Raw genomic sequence first — 25,910 nt, forward strand, 5'->3', positions numbered from 1 at the left:
CAATATGCATCTAGATAAGTTCCTTGTGGGGTCTAGTTTCCAAAATGGGGTCACTTCTGGGGGAGCTCCAATGCATAGGCACACAGGGGCTCTCCAAACACGACATGGTGTCCGCTAACAATTGGAGCTAATTTTCCATTCAAAAAGTCAAATGGCGCGCCTTCCCTTCCGAGCCCTGCCGTGTGCCCAAACAGTGGTTTACCCCCACATATGAGGTATCGGCGTACTCGGGAGAAATTGCCCAACAAATTTTATGATCCATTTTATCCTACTGCCCATGTAAAAATGAAAAAATTGAGGAGAAAATAATTTTTTTGTGAAAAAAAAGTACTTTTTCATTTTTACAGATCAATTTGTGAAGCACCTGAGGGTTTAAAGTGCTCACTAGGCATCTAAATAAGTTCCTTGGGGGGTCTAGTTTCCAAAATGGGGTCACTTGTGGGGGAGCGCCAATGTTTAGGCACACAGGAGCTCTCCAAACGCGACATGGTGTCCGCTAACGATGGAAATAATTTTTCATTCAAAAAGTCAAATGGCGCTCCTTCCCTTCTGAGCCTTACCATGTGCCCAAACAGTGGTTTACCCCCACATATGAGGTATCAGCGTACTCAGGAGAAATTGCCCAACACATTTTAGGATCCATTTTATCCTGTTGCCCATGTGAAAATTAAAAAAATTTAGGCTAAAAGAATTTTTTTGTGAAAAAAAAGTACTTTTTCATTTTTACGGATCAATTTGTGAAGCACCTGGGGGTTCAAAGTGCTCACTAGGCATCTAGATAAGTTCCTTGGGGCGTCTAGTTTCCAAAATGGGGTCACTTGTGGGGGAGCTCCAATTTTTAGGCACACGGGGGCTCTCCAAACGTGACATGGTGTCCGCTAAAGAGTGGAGCCAATTTTTGATTCAAAAAGTCAAATGGCGCTCCTTCCCTTCCAAGCCCTGCCGTGCGCCCAAACAGTGGTTTACCCCCACATATGAGGTATCAGCGTACTCAGGACAAATTGGACAACAACTTTCGTGGTTCAGTTTCTCCTTTTACCCTTGGGAAAATAAAAAAATTGTTGCTAAAAATAATTTTTGTGACTAAAAAGTTAAATGTTCATTTTTTCCTTCCATGTTGCTTCTGCTGCTGTGAAGCACCTGAAGGGTTAATAAACTTCTTGAATGTGGATTTGAGTACCTTGAGGGGTGCAGTTTTTAGAATGGTGTCACTTTTGGGTATTTTCAGCCATATAGACCTCTCAAACTGACTTCAAATGTGAGGTGGTCCCTAAAAAAAATGGTTTTGTAAATTTCGTTGTAAAAATGACAAATCGCTGGTCAAATTTTAACCCTTATAACTTCCTAACAAAAAAAAATTTTGTTTCCAAAATTGTGCTGATGTAAAGTAAACATGTGGGAAATGTTATTTATTAACTATTTTGTGTCACATATCTCTCTGGTTTAACAGAATAAAAATTCAAAATGTGAAAATTGCGAAATTTTCAAAATTTTCGCCAAATTTCCGTTTTTATCACAAATAAACGCAGAATTTATTGACCTAAATTTACCACTAACATGAAGCCCAATATGTCACGAAAAAACAATCTCAGAACCGCTAGGATCCGTTGAAGCGTTCCTGAGTTATTACCTCATAAAGGGACACTGGTCAGAATTGCAAAAAACGGCAAGGTCTTTAAGGTCAAAATAGGCTGGGTCATGAAGGGGTTAAAGGGAACCTGTCACCCCCAAAATCGATGGTGAGGTAAGCTCACAGTCATCAGGGGCTTCTCTACAGCATTCTGTAATGCTGTAGATAAGCCGCCGATGTTACCTGAAAGAGGAGAAAAAGACGTTAGATTATACTCACCCAGGGGCGGTCGCGCTGCGGTCTGGTCAAATGGGTGTCTCAGGTCCGCTCCGGCGCCTCCCATCTTCATTCCATGACGTCCTCTTCTGGTCTTCACGCAGCGGCAACGGCGCAGGCGTACTTTGTCTTCCCTGTTGAGGGCAGAGGAAAGTACTGCAGTGCGCAGGCGCCGGAAAGGTCAGAGAGGCCCAGCGCCTGCGCACTGCAGTACTTTGCTCTGCCCTCAACAGGGCAGACAAAGTACGCCTGCGCCGGAGCCGCAGCGTGAAGACCAGAAGAGGACGTCATGGAATGAAGATGGGATGCGCTGTACCAGACCTGAGACACCCATTGGAGCGGGACCGCCCCTGGGTGAGTATAATCTAACCTCTTTTTCTCCTCTTTCAGGTTACATCAGAGGCTTATCTACAGCATTACAGAATGCTGCAGCTAAGCCCCTGATGACGGTGAGCTTACCTCACCATCGATTTTGGGGGTGACAGGTTCCCTTTAAAGAGCCTCAACTTAGATAGCACTGGCTATTTTGGCTTGTATATTGGCTAAGGGGTTAGGAAGCCATAGACGTCATATGGTGTTTCCCATGGCTGTTAACCTGTTAAATACCACTGTGAATCTGTGAGCATTGTTCCATGCTCCCATCAGCACGTCCATGATGTGGTCGTGGGGCACCAATAGGTTGTCATTAGTGATGAGCGAACATGCTCAGAGAAGGTGTTACCTGAGCATGCTCGGGTGCTAACCGCGTGTCTTCAGCGTGCTTGAAAAATAGGTTCGAATCCTCGCAGCTGCATATCTCGCGTAGTGTTCGACAGCAGTAACACATGGAGAGATTGCCTAACAAACAGGCAAGCATTTAGCTGGCATTCATAGGAGATCGTGATTTTCACTATATATAGCTGATGCACTGCTATGTATAGCAAAAGCAATTGGACAATCGCAGCTTCAAGTCCCCTTAAGGGACTATTAAATACAGTAACAAGTAAAAAAAGTTATATATATATGGTGGCCCGATTCTAATGCATCGGGTATTCTAGAATATGCATGTCCACATAGTATATTGCACAGCCCACGTAGTATATTGCTCAGCCACGTATTATATTTCCCAGCCACGTAGTATATTTCCCAGCCACGTAGTATATTGCCCAGCCACATAGTATATTGCCCAGCCACATAGTATATTGCCCAGTCACGTAGTATATTGCCCAGTCACGTAGTATATTGCCCAGTCACATACTATATTGCCCAGCGACGTAGTATATTGCCCAGCGACGTAGTATATTGCCCAGGTACATAGTATATTGCCCAGTCACGTAGTATATTGCCCAGTCACGTAGTATATTGCCCAGTCACGTAGTATATAGCCCAGTCACATAGTATATTGCCCAGCGACGTAGTATATTGCCCAGCCACATAGTATATTGCCCAGTCATGTAGTATATTGCCCAGCCACGTAATATATTGACCAGCCACGTAGTATATTGCCCAGCCACATAGTATATTGCCCAGTCACGTAGTATATTGCCCAGTCATGAACTATATTGCCCAGCGACGTAGTATATTGCCCAGCGACGTAGTATATTGCCCAGGTACATAGTATATTGCCCAGTCACGTAGTATATTGCCCAGTCACGTAGTACAGTATATTGCCCAGTCACGTAGTATATTGCTCAGTCACATAGTATATTGCCCAGCGACGTAGTATATTGCCCAGCCACATAGTATATTGCCCAGTCATGTAGTATATTGCCCAGCCACGTAATATATTGACCAGCCACGTAGTATATTGCCCAGCCACATAGTATATTGCCCAGTCACGTAGTATATTGCCCAGCCACGTAGTATATTGCCAGCCACGTATGTAACAGGTTAAAAAAGACTTAAAATAAAAAGACAGACGGAAGTACCCCTTAGACAATTATATATATATATATAGATATATATATAGTTTAAATCAACCCCTTTGCCCCATAAAACAATAAAATAACTTTAAAAAAGAATACACATTTGGTGTCGCTGCGTTCGTTAAAGTCTAATTTATCAAAATATAAAGCAAATTATTCCAACTGGTAAATGGTGTAACAAGAAAAAAGATCTAAACTTCAGAATTAAGTTTTTTGTCCGCCGCAACATTGCAACAAATGCGATGAGAGGCGATCAAAACATTGTATCTACACAAAGTGGTATCAGTAAAAAGTCAGGTCAGTGGGCAAAAAGTAAGCCCTTGCACAGCACTATAACCTAAATATTAAAAGCCTTATGGTTCTCGGAAAATAGCGACACAAGCAACTTTTTTTAGTTTTTTTTTAGTTTTATACAAATTTTCTATTTTTTTCACTACTTAAATAAAATAAAAAAACAATACATGTTTGGTATCTGCGTAATCGTACTGACCTGGAGAATTGTATTGCTAGGTCATCTTTACCGTATACTCAACATAGTAAATAAGAAAAAAAATATGAAATTCCCTTTCTTTTTTTTCCCGTTCTCTACACACTTGGAATTTTTTCCCCCTTTCCAGTGCATCGCGTGATAAAATGAATGGTGTAAATTCAAAAGTACATCTTGTCCCACAAAATAACAAGCGCTCATATGGCTAACTGGATGGAAAAATGAAAAAAAAAGTTATGGCTTTTGGAAGAAAAGGAGGAAAAATGAAAACGGGAAAAAAATGTAAAATTGCCCCGGGTGTGAAGGGGTTACGTAAGGGAAAGAATTCTAACCCGTAGAAAAGGTCCAAATTTCCCCCCCATGTACCTAGAGCTACTTTGTCCCTTTGTGGCTCAAACAGCTAGGTCTGATCGAGATTGGATGTGTCTTTTATCAACCTAATTGCAGCCCAAGTATTTTTTGGGTCTCTTTGGTTTACTTTACCTCCACAAAAGGATATCCCGGCCACACTGAGCGATAGTAACATTGGTACAGAAATTTTTAGATACTCCCATTCTGCTTTATTATCACCAGTCCATACAGCACCTAGAGTAGATAAATAGATTCATGTTCGTGGAGAATTTCTGTAGACATCTCACCCACCTTATATTTCAATGGATGCGATGTATTAAAGAATGAACTTTAAATCCAGTTAAAAAAAACAAGCCCCAATTAATGTCTGCCATCTGTCAATTGAAAAATAGGGAGTCTCCACATTACTGCTAGCTCAATGCTTTGAAAAATCAACATGGCTCCCAAAACCTAATCCAGCAAAATCATGCTCCCAAAGCCAAATGAGCCCCAGTTAGTATCCACATGTTTGGCATTGCGGACAGCCTACTTAAACGGACACTGTCACCTGAATTTGGAGGGAACAATCTTCAGCCATGGAGGCGGGGTTTTGGGGTTTTTGATTCACCCTTTCCTTACCTGCTGGCTGCATGCTGGCTGCAATATTGGATTGAAGTTCATTCTCTGTCCTTCATAGTACACGCCTGGGCAAGGCAAGATTGTCTTGTGCAGGCATGTACTACGGAGGACAGAGAATGAACTTCAATCCAATATTGCAGCCAGCATGCAGCCAGCAGGTAAGGAAAGGGTGAATCAAAAACCCCCAAACCCCACCTCCATGGCTGAAGATTGTTCCCTCCAAATTCAGGTGACAGTGTCCCTTTAAGCAATTTACAGGGTGCGTGTCTCCAGAAGCACAATCTGGGCACAATGGAAGAGATTTATTAAGCTGAAAGTGCCAGAATTCTGGCTTAATTTTCACTATAAAACTGTCTTTTATGACCTGTATTTTGGGAGAAAAATGGGGCATGGCCTCACCAAAAGTGGCGTGGCCCCCAGAATTGTGGCGCACATTTTTGGTACAAAGTCAGCCAACTAAAAAGTGGTGTAAACTTCGGCTGAACAGTCATAAATTTAGACAAATTTATCAAAGTTTGTGATCTCTAAGAACTAACAATGTTGAAAAATCAGCCCCGATGGCATATTTGCAATTTCCATTCAGCAACATCCAAAGTGTGCTTATTTCTTTAAAACACCTGTGGCGTCAGTAGAATTCCAAGAGGGGTGTAATTTCCAAAATTGGGTCACTTTTTGGAGGATGGTTTCTGTTGCTTTAGCACATCATGGGTGCTGCAAGTGGCCACACTACACTATGTCAGCCAGATTTGGCTCCCATAGTCAAATGGTTCTCTTACCTTCCCAATCCTGTCATCTGCCCAGTTTCCAACCATATTAAGGTAGAAGTTGTGGAACAAATTGTAGGATTCACTTTCTCCTTTCACCCCTTGTTAAATTGAAAAATTTAAGCTCGATCCATTTTTGGGTCGGTCCCTGTCTCAATTTTACAATATCCGTTAATTAATGGGAAGAAAAGATCAAAATAGGACATGTCACCATTATTGTCACATAATCCATAAATCTATGATGATCGGGAAGTGGGTGAGCCGGGAGTGGGTGATAAATACAGAAGTGGTGATGTGTTTCTATTATACTTTTCCTCTGATTCTTCTACTCCTATACGGAGTTCTCTGTGTAGGTTAAAAGGGTTGTCCACTTTCAGAAAATCCTTGCACCCCACTGCAGTTTGTTATAAAATAACAAATTGCTCTTTACTTAACATCACTGGGTCCAGCATGGAGTCTCTAGTGCTGCTCCCAATGTTTGGTATTGGCTGTGGCGCTAGTGCTGGGGGTTAAGTGAACTCAGCGGCTCTGCCCGTATAGATGATACCCTCCTCAGAGCCGCTGAGCTCACTGATTGGCTGCCGTACTGTGGATGTAACATCTGTGCCACGACCAATGCCCGACACAGGGAGCAGCACCCGAGACTCAGCAGTGGCCGCAATAATGGTGAGTAAAGGTTGGGTTAATTTATACCAAACTGGTTTTCTGATGGTGGAGAACCCCTTTAATGTGAGTCTGCAGCGATCCATCTGATTACAATCCTTCCACTGACTTGTGTTTTCATCTGTGATTTGTTACACAGCATAAACATGCATGCTTATAGCATAAGCAGAGCTTTCATGTCTACTGCAATGGAGATGGGAGAACATAATCCTGCCAGACATCTCGGGAAACAAGTCTGATTCTACCTACAGCAGATATCAGGGGATAGTTCTCTGCCCCATACATATTGTATTGTTGGCTGATCCCGGGGAAATTCTCAGGATTGATGTGTTTGACCAGATGATTTTGACAATATGAGCAGGTGACTGTAGAAAGGACTTTCAGTGGAGTAAAAAAAAAAAATGTTGAAATACATTGTGATGAAAATTGTAAATCTCACCAAAACGCTGAGACCCAGCAAAGAAGGACCGTGTCAGAACAAAGGACCTTTCCCTTCCTCCTGAACGTTGAATTAGTCCCTCAGAGGTTGCCATTTGCTAAGAAACAAAAGATTTAGATGTGAAGTGAAATAAAAGAAGATCAGATAAAGCTACACACATTTACATGTAAAGTGATCGTCAAGGTATCTTCCACTGGCTGAAAACTGTACAATGGGGAGCCCCATTCCCTCAGAATGCTACTCTGGTCTGTGGAGTGTGAGTAATGAGGCTTCAGCACAGCAGGCATGATGTACAATAGTAATGCCATCATGCCTGGCGTCACAGACTCGCCGCCACAGGCTGAATGGTGGATCAGGGAACCTTCAGCTCCTTGATCCACCTCTGTTCAAGAGTATCCATGTCCAGGGAATACGGATACCACTGAAATTGTATTGGCTTGGGGAAAATTGGAGACCCGATGCCGAGTGGTTCCATGCCCCCCGACCATTTTGGCATTGATATGACACATTAATCACTTATTACAGCATTCTTTGTGGTATTTCAGTGACCAAAAATGCAATTTTGGAATTTTAAATATTTTTTCTGTCTGCAGTTTTTACCAATCACATAAATTGTTTTAATATTTTCATAAATCAGACTTTTTTTGGACGCAGCAATGCCACATACTGTATGTGATTTTTTTGTATTTTTTATAGTGGAAGAGGGGATGATTCAAATTTGTGGGTTTTTATTTATTTTTTTCATTTTTTTTTTACTTTTCACTGTATTTATTAATCCCATTGAACCTGCAACAGTATTATCTCATGTACTGTACACAGCAATACCAGAGCATTGCTGCATATAGTAAAAATGATGGTCTCCTTTGAATCTCAGCCACAAGTAAGGAAGTCTTTAACAGACCCTCGGCTGTCATAGCAAACCATCGGAGCCCCGCAATCATATCATGGGGTACAGATAGGTGCATAGAATTTCGCCCCCCATGCAGGTGCTCTGATAATTCCACTGTCTTAAATTGACAATATTTAATAGTCACCGGAGGAGCTTTACTCCACCCGAGGCGAATCCTAGCTGCGAGTCACAGTCATTATGTGCCAGTTATAGGGTGAGCTCACACCATGGGCCCACTCTATACACCCACTAACAACTTGCACCGTACATGTACGGCGGATGTCGGTAAGGGGTTAAAAGCCACACAAGGGACTATTGGGTCAGGCTGGTCCTTAGCGTATTCTCCCTGCCCACCGTCAATGACTGACAGATCTATCCCTATACACACAAGCTGGGAGAGACCAGTTACTCAGGAAGAGTGGTTGGAGAGAAGCCGCTGGGGACCCTTCTGCTTAACTAGTCTCCCCTGTGGCCCGGTTCTCAGTTGCTTTTAAAGTATGTTTTTCTTTGAAACATGGCAGAATTTCAGGGTCATACATACCTAATCATACAGCAGTAATTGATACATGCTGCCCTTGGATCGAGCAGCATATGTTGTCTAGTCCTTCTTTTCATGATGAGCAGAAGGGCTTTATACTACATGTGCTAAAAAAATCCATGAATGGAATGGATGGTATGGAGGTTGTATCCTGTGGATGGGTGCTAACTAGTGATGAGCGAGTATACTTGTTGCTCGGGTTTTCCTGAGCACGCTCGGGTGATCTCCGAGTATTTGTTAGTGCTCGGAGATTTCGTTTTCATCGCTGCAGCTGAATGATTTACATCTATTAGCCAGCATAAGTACATGTGGGGGTTGCCTGGTTGCTAGGGAATCCCCACATGTAGTCAAGCTGGCTAATAGCTGTAAATCATTTTGCCGAGGTGATGAAAACGAAATCTCCAAACACTAACAAATACTCGGATACCACCCGAGCGTGCTCGGGAAAACCCGAGCAACGAGTATACTCGCTCATCACTAGTGCTAACTTGTCCCAATATGAAGAGATGAGGACTATAATACTGTATATGCCTACATTATTGATGGTGTTATTGTGTCTACTCTTACCTACTGTATAATACTCCATCTCTGACAAGTGAGAACAAGGGTCAAGAATATAATTTCACTAATGTCACAACATACTTTAATTTCTCAAATATGATTTTAGAATTGCGTTCTGCAGATAAAAACCAATTTTGCATACAAACATACAATTACAAAATACAAGCTGTGACGTGTAGTTCCTATAATCTATTCCCAGCCGCACGCAGGTCAGTGGATGCGCTGGAGATGGAGGGAATATTTGTATAGAGTGTATTGGAAAAGCATTTATTGTTCATAAGTACGAGGACTAGATTTAAAAAGAAAAAAAATGGCCAGAAACTTAGACGGCCCAACATTTCCTATTTCTCTGAAAATTAAAATCTGGTTTATTTTTTTAACCAAAAAGTATGTCTACCATACATAGATTCTGTCGCTCATACCGTACACTTGTGGTGACCCAGTCCAGAGTGTGTCCTTCCCTTTAAGTAATCCAGCATTGTGGGTAGCTTCTGTACACTACAGCTCACTCTCTAACTGCCCCTCTACATTATCCCCTGCATTTGTGAGCTGTAATTCTCCATTTCTAGTCACCTCCATTTCAGATGCAATGTATTTCTCATTTGCTGTATTCTGGCGCCATCTAATGGTGAAAGTGTGCAATGACTCATAATTATTGTTTTGTAAGGATCTGAGATGTGAATTCGGTGTCCTACTGGCCAGCTCCTAGTCACATGTTCAATAGGAGAAGCCGGTTCCAGGCAAGTCTAGAATGTTGTTTAGTCTGAGGGATGCCTTCAGGGAGAGCAGAACACACATGGAGGCTGTTTTCACTAAAAGATCTCCTGCAGGCCTAAGAGCCTGGGTTCCCTCTTTAACCTGTACAGACATCATTCTAAAGTCTTTCTGACTGGATTCACCACAGTTTTTACACACACCTATAAATTACATCATTCTAAAGTCTTTCTGACTGGATTCACCACAGTTTTTACATGCACCTATAAGTGACATCATTCTAAAGTCTTTCTGACTGGATTCACCACAGTTTTTACATACACCTATAAATTACATCATTCTAAAGTCTTTCTGACTGGATTCACCACAGTTTTTACATTCACCTATAAGTACTTGTGCACGTGCCGTGACACATTGTGGAGTTAACCCTGAGTTCAGGTCTGTAACCTCTCCTTCTGTAAACTACCAAAAGACACTGTCCAGTGCTCTTAAAGCTCCAGACCCCAATCACATCTCAGCATCTAAGTGTGAACTGTAACTGCCGTGGGCTATCCATGAGAGACTGTTCCTTATTTGTTCCAAGTTATAATTCCCCTTCCTGCTGAAGTAAAAGCAACTGTTATCACCGAGACCGGTGTGTGCCATAATTCCTTTGGCTGGGGACACCGCGTGGGGGTGGATAGCAGGGAATGTTCGGCCTGGTCATTACACATTCACCTGGTAAAATCCATACAGGTTATGGAGATCTCGATGGTCCCAACCCTGGTGGTGCACAGCATCCTTTGGCATAGTCCCTTCAGGTGATTCAAACACTGATGGCTCATTCATATCGTTCCAAATAAATAAGACATCTGTGGAATCCTAAAAGTCAAGATGAAGATATCAAAACATCAACAGGTTTATTAATCATTTAAAGGGCTTTTCCAGGCTTGAGCTCAATTTCTGCAGTCACCCTATATGATTGCAAATTGGCAAATCATGAAAGTCTGCATTATGCAAACTACTAGGATTCCCCTCAATGGCCAGATAAGAGTGGGTGGTCACATGTTCATCATTACCCATTCTGTGATTTGCATATTGAGTGACTGCAGAAATGCAAACCCATTTAAAGTACCATTCGTGTTTTTTTTTATTGCCCCCTTCATTAGCCATCAGTAATATGTGCATAGTGTGTGCATTAAAGTACTTGCCCACCACCGTCTTATTCCGGTGCCAGTGCTACTCCAGTCCTCTACTACATCATCATGTGACTGCAGCTTTGTCTTGCCGGCTCACACAATGGACTATAATTATTTCCTTTCTTAGACCACGTTCACACATTCAGTATTTGGTCAGTATTTTACATTGGTATTTGTAATTGAAAATCAGGAGTGGATGATAAATTCAGAAGTGGTGATGTGTTTCTATTATACTTTTCCTCTAGTTGTTACACTCTTGGTTTCCGCTTACAAATACTGATGTAAAATACTGACAAAATACTGAATGTGGCCTTAAGGTACCTTCACACATAACGATATCCTTAACGATATCATTGCTTTTTGTGACGTAGCAACGATATCGTTAAGGAAATCGTTCTGTGTGACAGCGGCCAACGATCAGGCCCCTGCTGGGAGATCGTTGGTCGCTGAGGAAAGTCCAGAACTTTATTTCGTCGCTGGACTCCCTGCAGACATCGCTGGATCGGCGTGTGTGACACCGATCTAGCGATGTCTTCACTGGTAGCCAGGGTAAACATCGGGTTACTAAGCGCAGGGCCGCGCTTAGTAACCCGATGTTTACCCTGGTTACCAGCGTAAAAGTAAAAAAAACAAACACTACATACTTACCTACCGCTGTCTGTCCCCGGCGCTCTGCTTCTCTGCACTCCTCCTGCACTGGCTGTGAGCGTCGGTCAGCCGGAAAGCAGAGCGGTGACGTCACCGCTCTGCTTTCCGTCCGCTGTGCTCACAGTCAGTGCAGGAGGAGTGCAGAGAAGCTGAGCACCAGGGACAGACAGCGGTAGGTAAGTATGTAGTGTTTGTTTTTTTTACTTTTACGCTGGTAACCAGGGTAAACATCGGGTTACTAAGCGCGGCCCTGCGCTTAGTAACCCGATGTTTACCCTGGTTACCAGGGGACCTCGGGATCGTTGGTCGCTGGAGAGCTGTCTGTGTGACAGCTCTCCAGCGACCAAACAGCGACGCTGCAGCGATCGACATCGTTGTCGGTATCGCTGCAGCGTCGCTGAGTGTGAAGGTACCTTTATTCTGAGTCTCATAAACTTACATTGATAAAGTGACTCGTCTGGTCCACACAGAAAGAGCTATGTGAGCCAGCTGGTCACAAGTGCAGTCACGTAATGTTGGAAAGGGATCAGAGCTGTGCTGGAAACGGCAGAAGACAACAACCGGTAAGTATTTTAATGCACACACTGAACTTACATTACTGATGGCTAATGGAGGGAGCAATAAATAATACTGGTGAGGTCCTTTAAGCAATCCTTAAATCGCTTACTAAAACTGTGACTTTTTTTTCTACTTTATGTTGAATTGATCTTGGTTGTGTTTTTTCTTTAACTTTCCCCGACTTAATGGAGGTTTGTATTTATGAATTTGGTGAAACTTTGGTTCATCACTTTCCCCACTCACTTCTATAAAAATGAATAATACAACAACAGCTGTGTATGCTTAATTTAGTGCATCTATATCCCTCATAATATAAATGACATAAACAGGTCCCTCGCTTTCTCTCTTTCTTGTTTCTCCATCTGGATGCCCTGACATGCAACTACATCAGACATGGGCGGGGTTAAGGGACCCTTACTCTCTACATAAGTGTGGGTTCCAAAGGTGACACCGGCTTCTATCAGACATATATTGTGAATATGCCAAAAATGGGATAGTAATACCCATTTATCTACCTCTTGTGGTAGTCATTATCAAGTTTGACTACTCTAACTGTAAAGAATCCTTTTAGAATCACCCATCGTCCATATGTAGACGATGTCCTTTTCCTTGTCACCTGGATTAAATGAGTCAGATCTTTATATTGACCTTGTGTATATTTATATTATTCTCTTTCCTGAAAATCAGATGAAAAGTGACCTTCAATTACCGGTAGAGTGAAGCAACAAGGCACAATGACCACATTGATCTAGCTAGCTGGAACCTCAACAATCAATATCTCCTTAGGAAAGAGTGCGGAGACTTTTTTGATGTCAATATCAGTGGACATGCTCATGGACTCCACTGCTCACAATAAAAGGAAATACATGAGTTACAATTATGGTACTATTATTATGGTACTATTTACTAAATTTGATTGCTAACATCCAATTTATTACTTAGTATGTATAAGTGAACAGATGAAAACCAAATAGTAGTCTACAGCCATAGAGATACATTTATTTGCATAAGACCTGTAAACAAAATTATATTTTACAAAATTATTTGCAAAAGTTGTTTGCTTTAATATTTTAGATGCATTAGAGCAAGAAAACAAATTTTAGACACTTACTTTGTATTTATCAAATGAAAACTGAGAAGAGTACCATTCTCGAACAGCGGGGTTGGTAAAGTCCAGATAGCTGGAGACACCTGGAAAATAGCTGAAATGTACTGAGTCGTTCTCTAAGACCCCGCCAGCTTTCTTTAGGCCAATTTCAATATGGCTGCATTTCATTGTCATTTTTGTAAAACTGCAGGACCTGGAGCCCTTTGTTTCTACTGAATTGAACATCCATAGAACCCTGTTGTAGTTCTGTTCAGTAGACTCATGGGGCTATATGAGCTTATTGTTCATCGATTTTACTTACATTTTTTTCTCCATGATACAGAGCTAATTTTTTATCTGTGAGACAGAGCGGACACACTTTGCCACATATGTAAACATTAACTTCTATTAAATTGTATTTTGGGTGAAATACTGAATAAAAAGCATTTGCACCATTTTCCGATCATCAAAGGGGATGTCCGGTCCCATTGATTAAGTCTGCAGCTACTTTGTGTGACTGCAGACTTATGAATCCCCCCCAGTGCATGCACTGGATTTTTGGGGATTCGCCGGTTTCCGACCCGGGATCGGCAGGTATGTATATTATACATACCCAGCCAGTGGGTGTGTCCTCGGTCTCCATACACTTGTATGGAGCAAGATTGCACCCCCTAGTCGGACACCCCACTGGCTGGCTGCATCTCTAGTCAGAGAGGGGCCTCAGCTCAGTATAAGGCTGCGCCCTCTGGCCGGGAGTATGTATTCTTCTACATAACCTTTGGTCCTGGGTCGGGATTTGGCGAATCCCTGCAGCGCATAATGCATGCACTGGTGGGATTCATAAGTCTGTAGTCACATAGAGTGACTACAGACTTATTGATTTGGACCGGTCAACCCCTTGAAGGGGAATCTGTATTGTACTGATTGGTATGATTGCAAAGGATACCAAATATATACATTATCTACTTTTTTATGATATATATTTGCAAAGTGTATTAAAAATGCAAAACAATTGTTTTTGCATTGTTATACATTAATAACGTTGAAAAAATCTGTTTGTTTTTTTTAAAGCAGTAAAAGAATATCCTTTTAGATCTTTAGGCAGAAAAAAAATTGGCATACACAACACTGCATCATGTGGCTCATTGTTAGAGCCTCTGCCTTCCTCACTACAGGTTATGAGTTTGAATCCGGTCAAAGATCAGCTACAAAAATTGTAAAAAAAGAATTAACTAAAATTCTAAAAGCTTCAGCTGAGCACAAAAGAATGTGGGGTTAGGTGGGCCCTTTCTCTGTGATATTTTGGAGATGACATAGCAGTGTCCCGGATATTATGTAGTGGCCGACATATGTACTGTGACTGGGCCCTTGTGAAACTGAACCACATTCATTACGTCTGCCACTGTTATGATGCCTCCAAGTGTGTAAAAATATGATGCAACCTGTGCAGATGCACGGGGGCCACCTCTACATCTAAAACAGATGAAATTGCCCAACCCATCGATATTATAGATTTTTAATACTGATGCAATGAGACAGTAATAATTATGACTAATATTCCATGACATGACTGTATTAAGGTATTTTCAAATACTGTAATGTGAATCTAGCCCTCAACCAATTACACAACTATGGTATACTAGATGGTGGCCCAATTCTAACGCATTGGGTATTCTAGAATGCACAGCCATGCAGCATATAGCACAGCCCACGTAGAATATAGCACAGGCCACGTAGTATATAACACAGCCACGTAGTATATAACACAGCCCACATAGTATATAGCACAGCCCACATAGTATATATCACAGCCACTGTCACATAATATATAACACAGCCACGTAGTATATAACACAGCCACGTAGTATATAACACAGCCACGTAGTATATAGCAGCCACATAGTATATAGCACAGCCACGTAGTAGATAGTAGCCACGTAGTATATAGCAGCCACATAGTATATAGCAGCCACATAGTATATAGCACAGCCCACGTAACACAGACAGCCACGTAGTATATAGCACAGCCACGTAGTATATAACACAGCCCACGTAGTATATAGCACAGCCCACGTAGTATATAACACAGCCACGTAGTATATAGCAGTGTCGGCACCTTATCCCTGTTAAAAAAAAAGTTATATACTCACCCTCCGGCATCCACCGAAGCTGTCCCGATGCGCGCGATGCTGCCGCCAGCTTCCGTTCCCAGTGATGCATTGCAAAATTACTCAGATGACTTAGCGGTCTTGCGAGACTGCTAAGTCATCTGGGTAATTTTGCAATGCATCACTGGGAACGGAAGCTGGTGGCAGCATTGCGCGCATCGGTGGACAGCGGAAGGTGAGAATAGCACAATTTTTTTGTATTATTATTTTTAACATTATATCTTTTTACTATTGATGCTGCATAGGCAGCATCAATAGTAAAAAGTTGGTCCAGGATGGGGCGACACACTGGCGCTGACTGGAGGGGAGTAGGGAGGGAGCACTGACTGGAGGAGAGTAGGGAGGGGCCAATTCGCGGCCAGACTAAGCCTGTCGCTGATTGGTCATGGCCTGCCGGCCGCGACCAATCAGCGATGCGGGATTTCCGTTACAGACAAACAAACAGACAGACAGACAAACAGACGGAAGTACCCCTTAGACGATTATATAGATAGGTGATAAATCGACTAGAAACTACAGGCACCTAGCATTTTAAAGGGTGCTAATGATACTGAATACCCTTTTCATCAAAATTAAGGCAAGGTTCACCAGACTGTACTAAAACTAGACTAGTCGCGTACGCCACTTGCAGACACGTTTTGGAGCTGCCTGTTATTGACCATCCTTTGCGTGAAAGGACAATAGACTGATGAAAAATACGGCTGTCTAAGCCCAACCTAAAGGTATGCTGAAAAAGACATGGCAAATTAGCAACAACTCTTTTTAGGATCAGATGATTGAAAAGTTCTATACTCCAGTTCTCTTAGCACCGAGCTGTTTTTTCGATGTCTGGAGTTTGCAATTTGCAATTTGAGGGGCAACTGAGTGGATACAAGCAAAACCTTCGACCTCAACAATTGCCTGCATCTCTGTTATGGCCATAGTTTATATAAAAATGGGCAGAAGTAAGTTCACTTTAGAGTTAATTAAACATAATATAGGGATAGATAGATAGATAGATAGATAGATAGATAGATAGATAGATAGATAGATAGATAGATAGATAGATAGATAGGGAAAAAAGGAGTAAAAAAATATTTTAGGATTGGGACCTTACATTTCATGAATACTTGCATTGCTGCATTACTAATTATTGCTTGAACGCTCGATTACACAGATTTCGCACCTGGCCAGCAGTTGCCTTCAAAGTCCTGTCCAATAACGTTCTTTACAAAATAACCCTTTTCTTTGGCTTCTTTGTATATGGGATACTTTGGATCAACTTTTATGTGAGGATCGGAAATAACTACCAGCTGTGATAGAAAAGAATATGTAATTAGGATAAATATATAATATATGTAATAGCAACCAAAGCAAAACCAAAGATCAAAACTATGAAAATAAAATATCACTAAGGCTGGTTTACACAGCTTTAACGTGGTCTTATTTTAAATGGGTTGTCCACTATTTAAATCCCATTGTTCTGCCCTATGAAATAAAAACAATTATGCTCGCCTTCCATGGTGGAGCAGTCCCAGCTGTGTAGACACTCGTGTTCCCGGGGTTCACGTGAGGTTGTTATGACACATGAGCCCGGAGTCATTGTCCTTGCCTTCAGAAGTTTTAGTAATCAAGAGGAGGTGAGCAGCAAGCCGCAGCAATCACTACTTCTTGATTACGTATTCATCCGAAGGCGGGGACAGTGACGCCAGCGCTGATTGGGTGCAGGGCTCATGTAACATAATAACCTCACGTGAGCCTTGGGAACGCGAGTGCCGACACTACTGGAACAGCGCCGGCAGCGAACATGAGTATAATTGTTTTTATTTTATCGGGCCAAACATGGGAATTAAGAAATGACTGACCTAACAGTAGACAACCCCTTTAAAGTCTGCATTTTGGCCGCAATACTCTGCCCTCAAACAGCTCATCAGCTCAAACATAGGCTTCTGTTGTGATCTAAGGCCAAGTAAGTTGACTTACAAGAGGTCAAGGTACTGTGGCCATAAAATGAGGGCTAAAATTCATCCTTATTAGACAAACTAAAACCATCCTCAAGACAGGGCATGGCCAATATAGAGCATTCAGCCATCAGCAATCTAATATGTATACAGGGATGAGGATGAAAGATCAGCATCGCTGTTGTCTGTAGCCAGCGTTTAAGTCCGTGGAGGGAAAGCTGGAAATACCTGGCCCCTGGGATCTCCAGTGCCCACAAAAGAAAAAAACAATTCAGGCAATGTCCATATGAGAAGAAAAAGAGGTAGTACTCACCATCCCTTGTAAAAAGTTTCCTTTATTGGTTGACATTAAAATATGGAAGCAGGAGAGTCTTGTGCAGACAATGGCCGTTTCAAGCCTTGTGCGCTTCTATTGTATTTAGTTTGTCTAGCACTTGTGGTTAGTGTGCATTTTCCCTCTTTACATGATACATATTAGAATAAAACCTAACTTTTAATAATATCCATCCTTACTGCTATTATTTATGATTATTACTATCAATACTTTAATGCTGGGACTTTGGATGTGCCAACAGAACCAGCAAGGGGACTTTTCGTCTCCTGTCAGAGTAGCTCTGTGGGTTATTTGTACATTATTTATTAAATGTAAATTACTTTTAGTATAACAGCCATAGATGGTACACACTATTGCCCACGATTCTTAAATGTCAATCTATAATACTTCCGTGGATGCTTACCTTGCGTCTTTTCTCCTGAAGCCTCTCTTGCATCTTAACAGGGTTAGGAAATGTTTCTGGATCCCATGTAAAGTATCTCTTTCCATCTGTGTGTTCAATATCTAACCATATGACATCATAAGGGATATTGTTATCGTCAAATCCTGAATCTACGGCTTCAACATCTGCTTCATCCTCATAGTTCCATCGACACTGGTGATAACCCAGTGAGAAAAGGGGAGGAAACATCTGGGTACCTGTGAAGACACAGAATTTTGTTGTATGTCTGTATTCCTCAGTTCAGCAAGAAAACATACATTTTATGAATACTTGCCTGTTAGTTGAGCATATTGCTTAAATACATCACAAGGAGCAGGTCCAATTAACAAAAAGAAGTCCACGACTCCGCTCTCTGACATCCATCTGATGTCTTTTTTGGGTACAGCTTTTTGTTTCTGTAGATCTGGAGTGGCCAAGTACATAGGAGGCTGTTGATCAATAGGTTTTCCATTACATAACTATATTCTATTACATAACAATATATGCTGTATCAAGTAACTAGTAATAGTTATATACAACAATGTGCAGTGTTTTATTACTATGTGTACAAAAATCCACAAGCTTTTAGTTCTACTGCCTCATTCTCCAGCATCTGTAATAAAAAGATTAAAGTGGGTACTGGGCACGTAAACACTATACCTTTCACGCTTCTGATGGAAGCAAGACAGCGCACAGCAAGACAGATGGGAAACGGAGCACTGCCACTAGGGAAGAAAACAAGTGGCACTCCTGATTCTTGTCCTGCACCACGCTTAGCTCCCCTGGCATCCCTAAATGATTTCTTTCACCCTGTGCGGCGATCACGTTCCTTTCCCTGTCTTATTCTAAGTATCACCATGACTATTGAGTAGGATAGCAGGAACGCTAGTCCTGCTCTAGTTTAATGACACAGAGGGTAAACATATAGGGATAAAAGAAAACCACAATCATACAAAAATACTAACAAACAGAGTGGAATATAGGGAAGGAGAAGGGGAGGCAAACCAATTAAGTATAAGGATAAGGAGACACAAAAATACATTAACTTCACTCAGATATCGTCTGATACAATTCCAAATGCCTGCTCCAAACTCAGCATACTTCTCCAACTCCAAACCAGGAAGTTGTAAGCTATTACTGGCAACTCCCAAGTGCAAGTGGTGAGCATATATACCAAAGGGGAGTGGCAAGCACAGAACAGCTGACACAATTCAGGACAGCGAGCTCCAGGAGATAAACAGAACTGATAGTGGTGCGGAGGAGGGAGAGGTTAGGAAGCTTACCACGTTGTGAATCCCTGGATCAATGGTTAAGCTGGAGTTTGTCCTGAGGGTGCCACACCCGCTGGTGATCACAGACAAATAGTGGATGGAAAGTAAGTATGTCGGCACATCCATCCAAGATATAAGTAAAATCTTTTATTGGAAAATAGGTTAAAACATGGGAAAATGAAACCTCAGGAAACCTGACGCGTTTCTGGCATATACAACACCCTTATTCATAGGAGATCTCCTATGAATAAGGATGCTGTACACACCAGAAATGCATCTGGTTTTCTGAGGTTTCATTCTGGTGATACAACACCCTTATTCATGGGAGAACTCCTTCTCCTATGAATAAGGGTGTTGTATACAACAGAAACGCGTCAGATTTCCTAAGGTTTCATTTTACCATGTTTTAATCTATTTTTCAATAAAGAAAGATTTTACTTATATCCTGGATTGATGTGCCGACATACTTCCTTTTCCTCCAGAACTGATTAACCCTTGCAATAACAGCAAGAGAAACCTGCACTGCTAAGGCCGGGGTCACACTTGCGAGTGCAATGCGAGAAACTCGCATCAATACCCAGCACTGCCGCTTATACTCTAGAAATACATGCAGCCGCACGCTCCAGTCCCGAGTGGCGGCGGCAGTGACGGGTATTGATGCGCGAGTTTCTCGCATTGAACTCGCAAGTGTGACCCCGGCCTAGTAGGAAGGTGAAGCAGCTCTTATCAGTGCAGGTGTTCATGTAAACAGATGCCGCAATCTTCTGGTCCCTCCCTGTTGTGGTATCTTCATGACAGTATGCCCATCTCCTAATAGGAGACTCCAGACCCTCAGAACCAGGTTCATCTGGATGTGAGGCGTGAACAGACTAGACCAACCTGATTGCATGAACATCAGACACTGGTACCCACATTCTCTCTTCAGGATTGTAACTGTCACGGGTTTACCGCGACAGAGAGGACCCATAAGACTGTGGTGTCTGATTTCTCCTACTCCTGCACTGAATCAAAGCACTTCACCTTCATATTAAATGGTGTAAGTTTCTTTTAGCAGTGCAGGGGTTAATCTTCTCAGTTGAGAGCTCTTGGAAGCTTTCCTACATTAAGGCTCTCGGGGTGTTCCCTGTAAGCCACTCCAATCTCCTATATAATCTAGGCCCTCGCTAGCACTCATTATCAGAGATAGTTTACGCTGCATGGCTGCAGGTTGTTGATGGTTGCTATTGGAGAAGGTGTTTGGTGAATTTATCTGTGACTGTTGCTCGATTTTGAGTATGTGATAATTCCCTTTCTTCTCCTACTTTAATTTTTTTAAACTGTAAATTTTTATTACATTTTTCGAATATAACAATTGAAAATAATTTGATTCAATAAATCCAAACGAATACATTCAGAAACATTTTCTAAAGATCCATTAGCAGAAAATTAAAGGAGTTTCAAAGGCAAAATATAGTCCAATGGAATAATAGGGGTCGTTCCCCAAGTGGTGAAAAACAAAATGTAAATCGATATAGTGAAAAATAAAATTCAGCTGAGTTTTCTATTAACACTTTCCAATAGAGTTATAGTTGGCACCACTGTATACTAGCTCCATTTATCAATCTACCAAGAAAAACTTATTAACTTAACTGCACAAGATGGACACAAAATAGGATAAAGAGGGGGAGAGCTCAAAAATAAAGTTCTTTACTTTCATTTATTTGGCAATCACACTTCCATCTTATGTCTGCTGTGGTTCCGCTTCACTTCTTTACAATGTATTTGACTTGCTTTCCTATAATTGTGCAATTTGCTGCAATTGTTGTGTGAAGGGTTAAAGTAAGATCAAAATTAAAGCAGGCTTCATTTTGTGCTTTTCGACTCTATCTTGCTGTTTTGAGATACATTTTTGTTACTAGCTAAAGTTCACAGCTGTTATGAGACCTTGATTGTTTCAACCTGAACAGGACATGAGACTGAGGGTGTATTGTTCTACGAGACTTTGACGTACAGACTGTTCCTGCATTCTTATAGTTTAAGAACTGTGAGCGTGTTCTTATGCTGATTGGTTGAAGTATAATTTCTAAGATTGTGAAAAATGTGACACAATAAACGGGGGCCAGAGATCTGCTTGATCCCCCCAAACAGAGACACACGTCTCCGTCTGGTTATTTTCAGTTCCGGCAACGCTCTGTAGATCAATTTAAAAATCACCAGTCAACCGTGAAGGATCACTTTAGATCCTCCCTCAACAGCTTGGTGCCCGAACGAGGGGCCCCAAACAGGAACGCTTCTGCCCCCCCCAGAGGACAACAAGTCAAAGGACCCTCGGACCGGACACAGGCACTGGAAATTGGGACTGATCATCCCCCACAACAACCATGGTAAGTTGGCAGTTTTACTGTTCAGACTGAACAGTTGGTGTGGTTTTCCAGTGTTTGTTGCTGCAAAGAGGATCTGAGGTTTGTCCCCGATGGTGGGGTGATTTTTGGGTGGAATCATATAGAGGTGTAGTTCCGTTGGGGGCCCAGTGCTCGAACTGTACCTCATAAGGGACGGACACCCCGGATTGACCAGTGATGTAATTCTCTTTATAGTCAAAATATCCTGAAATCCTGATCACTGTTAGAATCAGGCGTGGTGAGGTGATTGAAGATGGGTAGGATGCGTAACTCAGGAATATATATATATATATATATATATATACTAGATTGTGGCCCGATTCTAACGCATCGGGTATTCTAGAATATGCATGTCCCCATAGTATATGGACAATGATGATTCCAGAATTCGCGGCAGACTGTGACCGTCACTGATTGGTCGAGGCAACCTTTATGACATCATCGTCGCCATGGCAACCATTATGATATCATCGTCGCTGTGCCCGTTGCTGATTGGTCGAGGCCGCCAGGCGCGGGATGTCTACGTCCTTTATGACATCATCGTCGCTGTGCCCGTCGCTGATTGGTCGAGGCCGCCAGGCCTCGACCAATCAGAGATGTGGGATTTCCAGGACAGACAGACAGAAAGACAGACAGACAGACGGAAAAACCCTTAGACAATTATATATATAGATATATATGTCCAGAGGTGTCCGTAGAGTTAGTCTGAGACACCCTTCTCCTTTCACTGAGTACCGCATTTTTTGGGTTGTCCCAGTGGGGGACAGGTAGACCTGGTGGAACAGACTATACGGCCGCTCTAGTACTGTGCACAACTAAAGTAAGGATATTTAGCTCTAAAGGAGAATCATGTTTCCATATAAGAACAGTTTGAATTTGTGTGATGAAGGTTTTGTAGAAATTAATTAAGTCTGAGAACTGCTGTATTCTGTTTCTGTGTGAAATTTCTAAATACCTGATGGGAGGGACAATCGTAACAGCTGCACGATTGCTTTCTCCATTCTGTGTTGAGGAATGCTGTGAATTCTTATCTCCGCTCAAGTCTCGGATGGGAGGGGGCACGTAGCTGCGCTCAAGATTCTCTGTATATTCTGTCCTTGGTGTAGTACACGCTGGGAGATCTGTGTTTTGTTTAAAGCAACAGTACTGTATTGAAGTAGAAAGAAATATTGTAAGTTGAAGTTTGAAGCTGAAAGTGAAATATGGTGCCTAGTTTTAGAAGGAAACTTGTAAGTGATTGTTTGGTTATCAGTGTGATTGAAAAATTGGTAAAAGATTCACCTACTTCAAGTTGAGTGATTGATATATATAGCAAATTGAGGATCAACAGAGGAAGTGAGATCTGATTGCTTTTGTTACCGTTACGTTGACAAAGGAAAGCTGTCTACTTCTATGACAAAGACTGAGAAAGTGGCTGGATGTTTTGTTTTGCAGGAAGGAATTGAGAAAGTGCTTGAGGGTAATATGCTAGAAATACGAATAATTAAAAATAATGATCTGGGACGGGGGCTCCCTGTTAGATGATATGGTCCCTCCCCAGGAAATTAAGCCTCTTTTCCCGACTGTAAGCCCTATGCCCCTTAACCCCAAGGCACCAATATATCGTGGACTGCCGAGAAGTTTTATGGGCGTCTTATGATAGTATTTAAAGATCTGGGATTCTCATTGTAAAATAAAGCCCATTCACACATTTTTGTGGAAGCTTTAATGTCCGGCCTCAAATCTGAATTGAAAGAGGCAATAATGTCAGTTAGACCTGATATCGAGACTTCCACTCCAGATGATGCATTGAAACTAGTAACAAAGTTTTCAGAAGAACTTAGCCCTCTCTGTATCAGCAGGGAAATTAAAGGTTAAACCAGTACAGTAGCCGCAGCGATTCCTGCTCCAACCCCAGCCCCCACCCCAGATACAAGGACACAGCTCGTTCCTTATCAGTGGCCTGGCAGCAGCAGCAGTAGACTCCAGCTCCAGCCCTCCTCCCATACACAAATCCAGTCCCATACTCCAATATCCCTTTTAATCCTATGTCTGGGAATCTCACTCCCCAGCCCCGCCATGTCAATTCTCAGCCCAAGAGCTTGTTTTAATTAGAGTAGATGGCAGACCCAATAAACATACTCTTACAAAACCCATCCCTGTGGGACCCTTCCCTGAAGTTACGGCCCAGTTTCTAATCTATCCCACATGTCCGGTAAATTTACGGGGGGCAGATTTATTATCACTGTTCCGCTCCAGAATACAATTCCAAGATGATGGTCAGATGGTCCTTACATTATATAACCCTTATGCAGATGAACACAATGAAGAGTTCTGTATGCTACAGTTATGATGGCCCTGATAGGCCCAGATCCACCCCCAATAATGCCTGTAGAACCAGTAAAAGTGTTTCTCAAACCTGGTGCCCCTTTACCCAAAGTCCATCAATACCCTTTGAAACATGATCAGGAATGGGGCCTCAAGGGGCAAATACAAACGTTACTCGATAATGGTGTCCTGGTACCCTGTGTTTCCCCATGTAACACGTCCTTGTTTCCCGTTAAGAAAAAGACCCCACCCGGCCATCCCCCTGTGTACCAGCTGGTACAAGATCTACGGGCAATTAATGCAGCTACTGTTCTAGAAACTCCAGTGGTGCCTAATCCATATACACTTTTGTCCCAGATACCTCAGGATGCTGCTTGGTTCACAGTCATCGACCTTGCCAATGTCTTCTTTAGCATTCCATTACACCCAGATTGCCAGTTTCTGTTTGCATTCACTTATCAGGGACGACAATTGAAGTGGACAGTTATGCCACAAGGGGCCCAAAACAGTCCCAATCAGTTTGCAAAAAATATGGGCCAGTGTCTTTTACCCTGGCAGTTAAATCACCCCTATGTCACGCTGCTTCAGTATGTGGATGATCTTTTGTTGTGTGCACGAACAGAGCAGGAAGCCCATTGCTGCCACTGTTAGCCTCCTCAAGTATCTGGCAGATCTGAACTGTCGGGTGTCGGCCTCGAAACTTCAGTTCTGCCTCGGTCAAGTGACATTTTTGGGTCACTGTCTCCCTCAGGGTGTCAGACACCTCACAAAAGAAAGAAAAATAGCCGTCAGCTCCCTTCCTTTTCTGAAAGATGAGACTGAACTCCAGCGTTTTCTTGGACTATGTACCTATTATCGACAGTGGATACCAGACGCATCCCGTATAATGCAACCTCTCTACAATGCCTTGAAAGACGGTATAATGAACTATACGGAAAGATCACCGGTTTGTGTGGAAAGCTTTCATCGTGCCTTCTCTGAATTAAAGCGGCTTATTGCTTCCGCCCCTGCCTTGGGCATCCCAGACTATACTCAACCGTTATGGGCCAATCGAGGGTTTGTTACTACCGCCGGGACTCCAGTGAGGAATGCAGAAGCTGTTAAAACCCTTATGGACTCAATCAAATTACCTACCCAGGTGGCCATTATCAAAGTACAAATCCCTAGTTAGACCGCACATGGAGTACTGTGTCCAGTTTTGGGCACCGGTGCTCAGGAAGGATATAATGGAACTAGAGAGAGTACAAAGGAGGGCAACAAAATTAATAAAGGGGATGGGAGAACTACAATACCCAGATAGATTAGCGAAATTAGGATTATTTAGTCTAGAAAAAAGACGACTGAGGGGCGATCTAATTACCATGTATAAGTATATAAGGGGACAATACAAATATCTCGCTGAGGATCTGTTTATACCAAGGAAGGTGATGGGCACAAGGGGGCATTCTTTGCGTCTGGAGGAGAGAAGGTTTTTCCACCAACATAGAAGAGGCTTCTTTACTGTTAGGGCAGTGAGAATCTGGAATTGCTTGCCTGAGGAGGTGGTGATGGCGAACTCAGTCGAGGGGTTCAAGAGAGGCCTGGATGTCTTCCTGGAGCAGAACAATATTGTATCATACAATTATTAGGTTCTGTAGAAGGACGTAGATCTGGGGATTTATTATGATGGAATATAGGCTGAACTGGATGGACAAATGTCTTTTTTCGGCCTTACTAACTATGTTACTATGTAAAGTTAAGGTGCACGGTCCTAGGAACAGTTTACAGACTGTTGGTAATGCCTTTGCAGACCACACGCTCTCAGCGTAAACAGTTACAAGAAATACTGACTCTACAGGAACCT

The 25,910-nt window shown here is 42.3% G+C and overlaps 1 protein-coding gene across 1 annotated transcript in view; it reads right to left on the reverse strand.

The window, feature by feature from the left end:
- Nucleotides 1–25,910, reverse strand: part of GANC (glucosidase alpha, neutral C) — a 144,591-nt gene that overhangs the window by 72,829 nt on the left and 45,852 nt on the right. The window contains exons 11-17 of the mRNA XM_069730586.1: nt 18,404–18,557; nt 18,091–18,326; nt 16,579–16,705; nt 13,270–13,349; nt 10,492–10,635; nt 7,073–7,169; nt 4,721–4,822 (exon numbers count right to left, since the gene is read on the reverse strand). Of these exons, the coding sequence (XP_069586687.1) occupies nt 4,721–4,822; nt 7,073–7,169; nt 10,492–10,635; nt 13,270–13,349; nt 16,579–16,705; nt 18,091–18,326; nt 18,404–18,557 (940 nt within the window). The remainder of the gene's footprint in view (nt 1–4,720; nt 4,823–7,072; nt 7,170–10,491; nt 10,636–13,269; nt 13,350–16,578; nt 16,706–18,090; nt 18,327–18,403; nt 18,558–25,910) is intronic.

This window comes from Ranitomeya imitator, chromosome 1, assembly GCF_032444005.1.
Source record: "Ranitomeya imitator isolate aRanImi1 chromosome 1, aRanImi1.pri, whole genome shotgun sequence".
Lineage (NCBI taxonomy): Eukaryota > Metazoa > Chordata > Amphibia > Anura > Dendrobatidae > Ranitomeya > Ranitomeya imitator.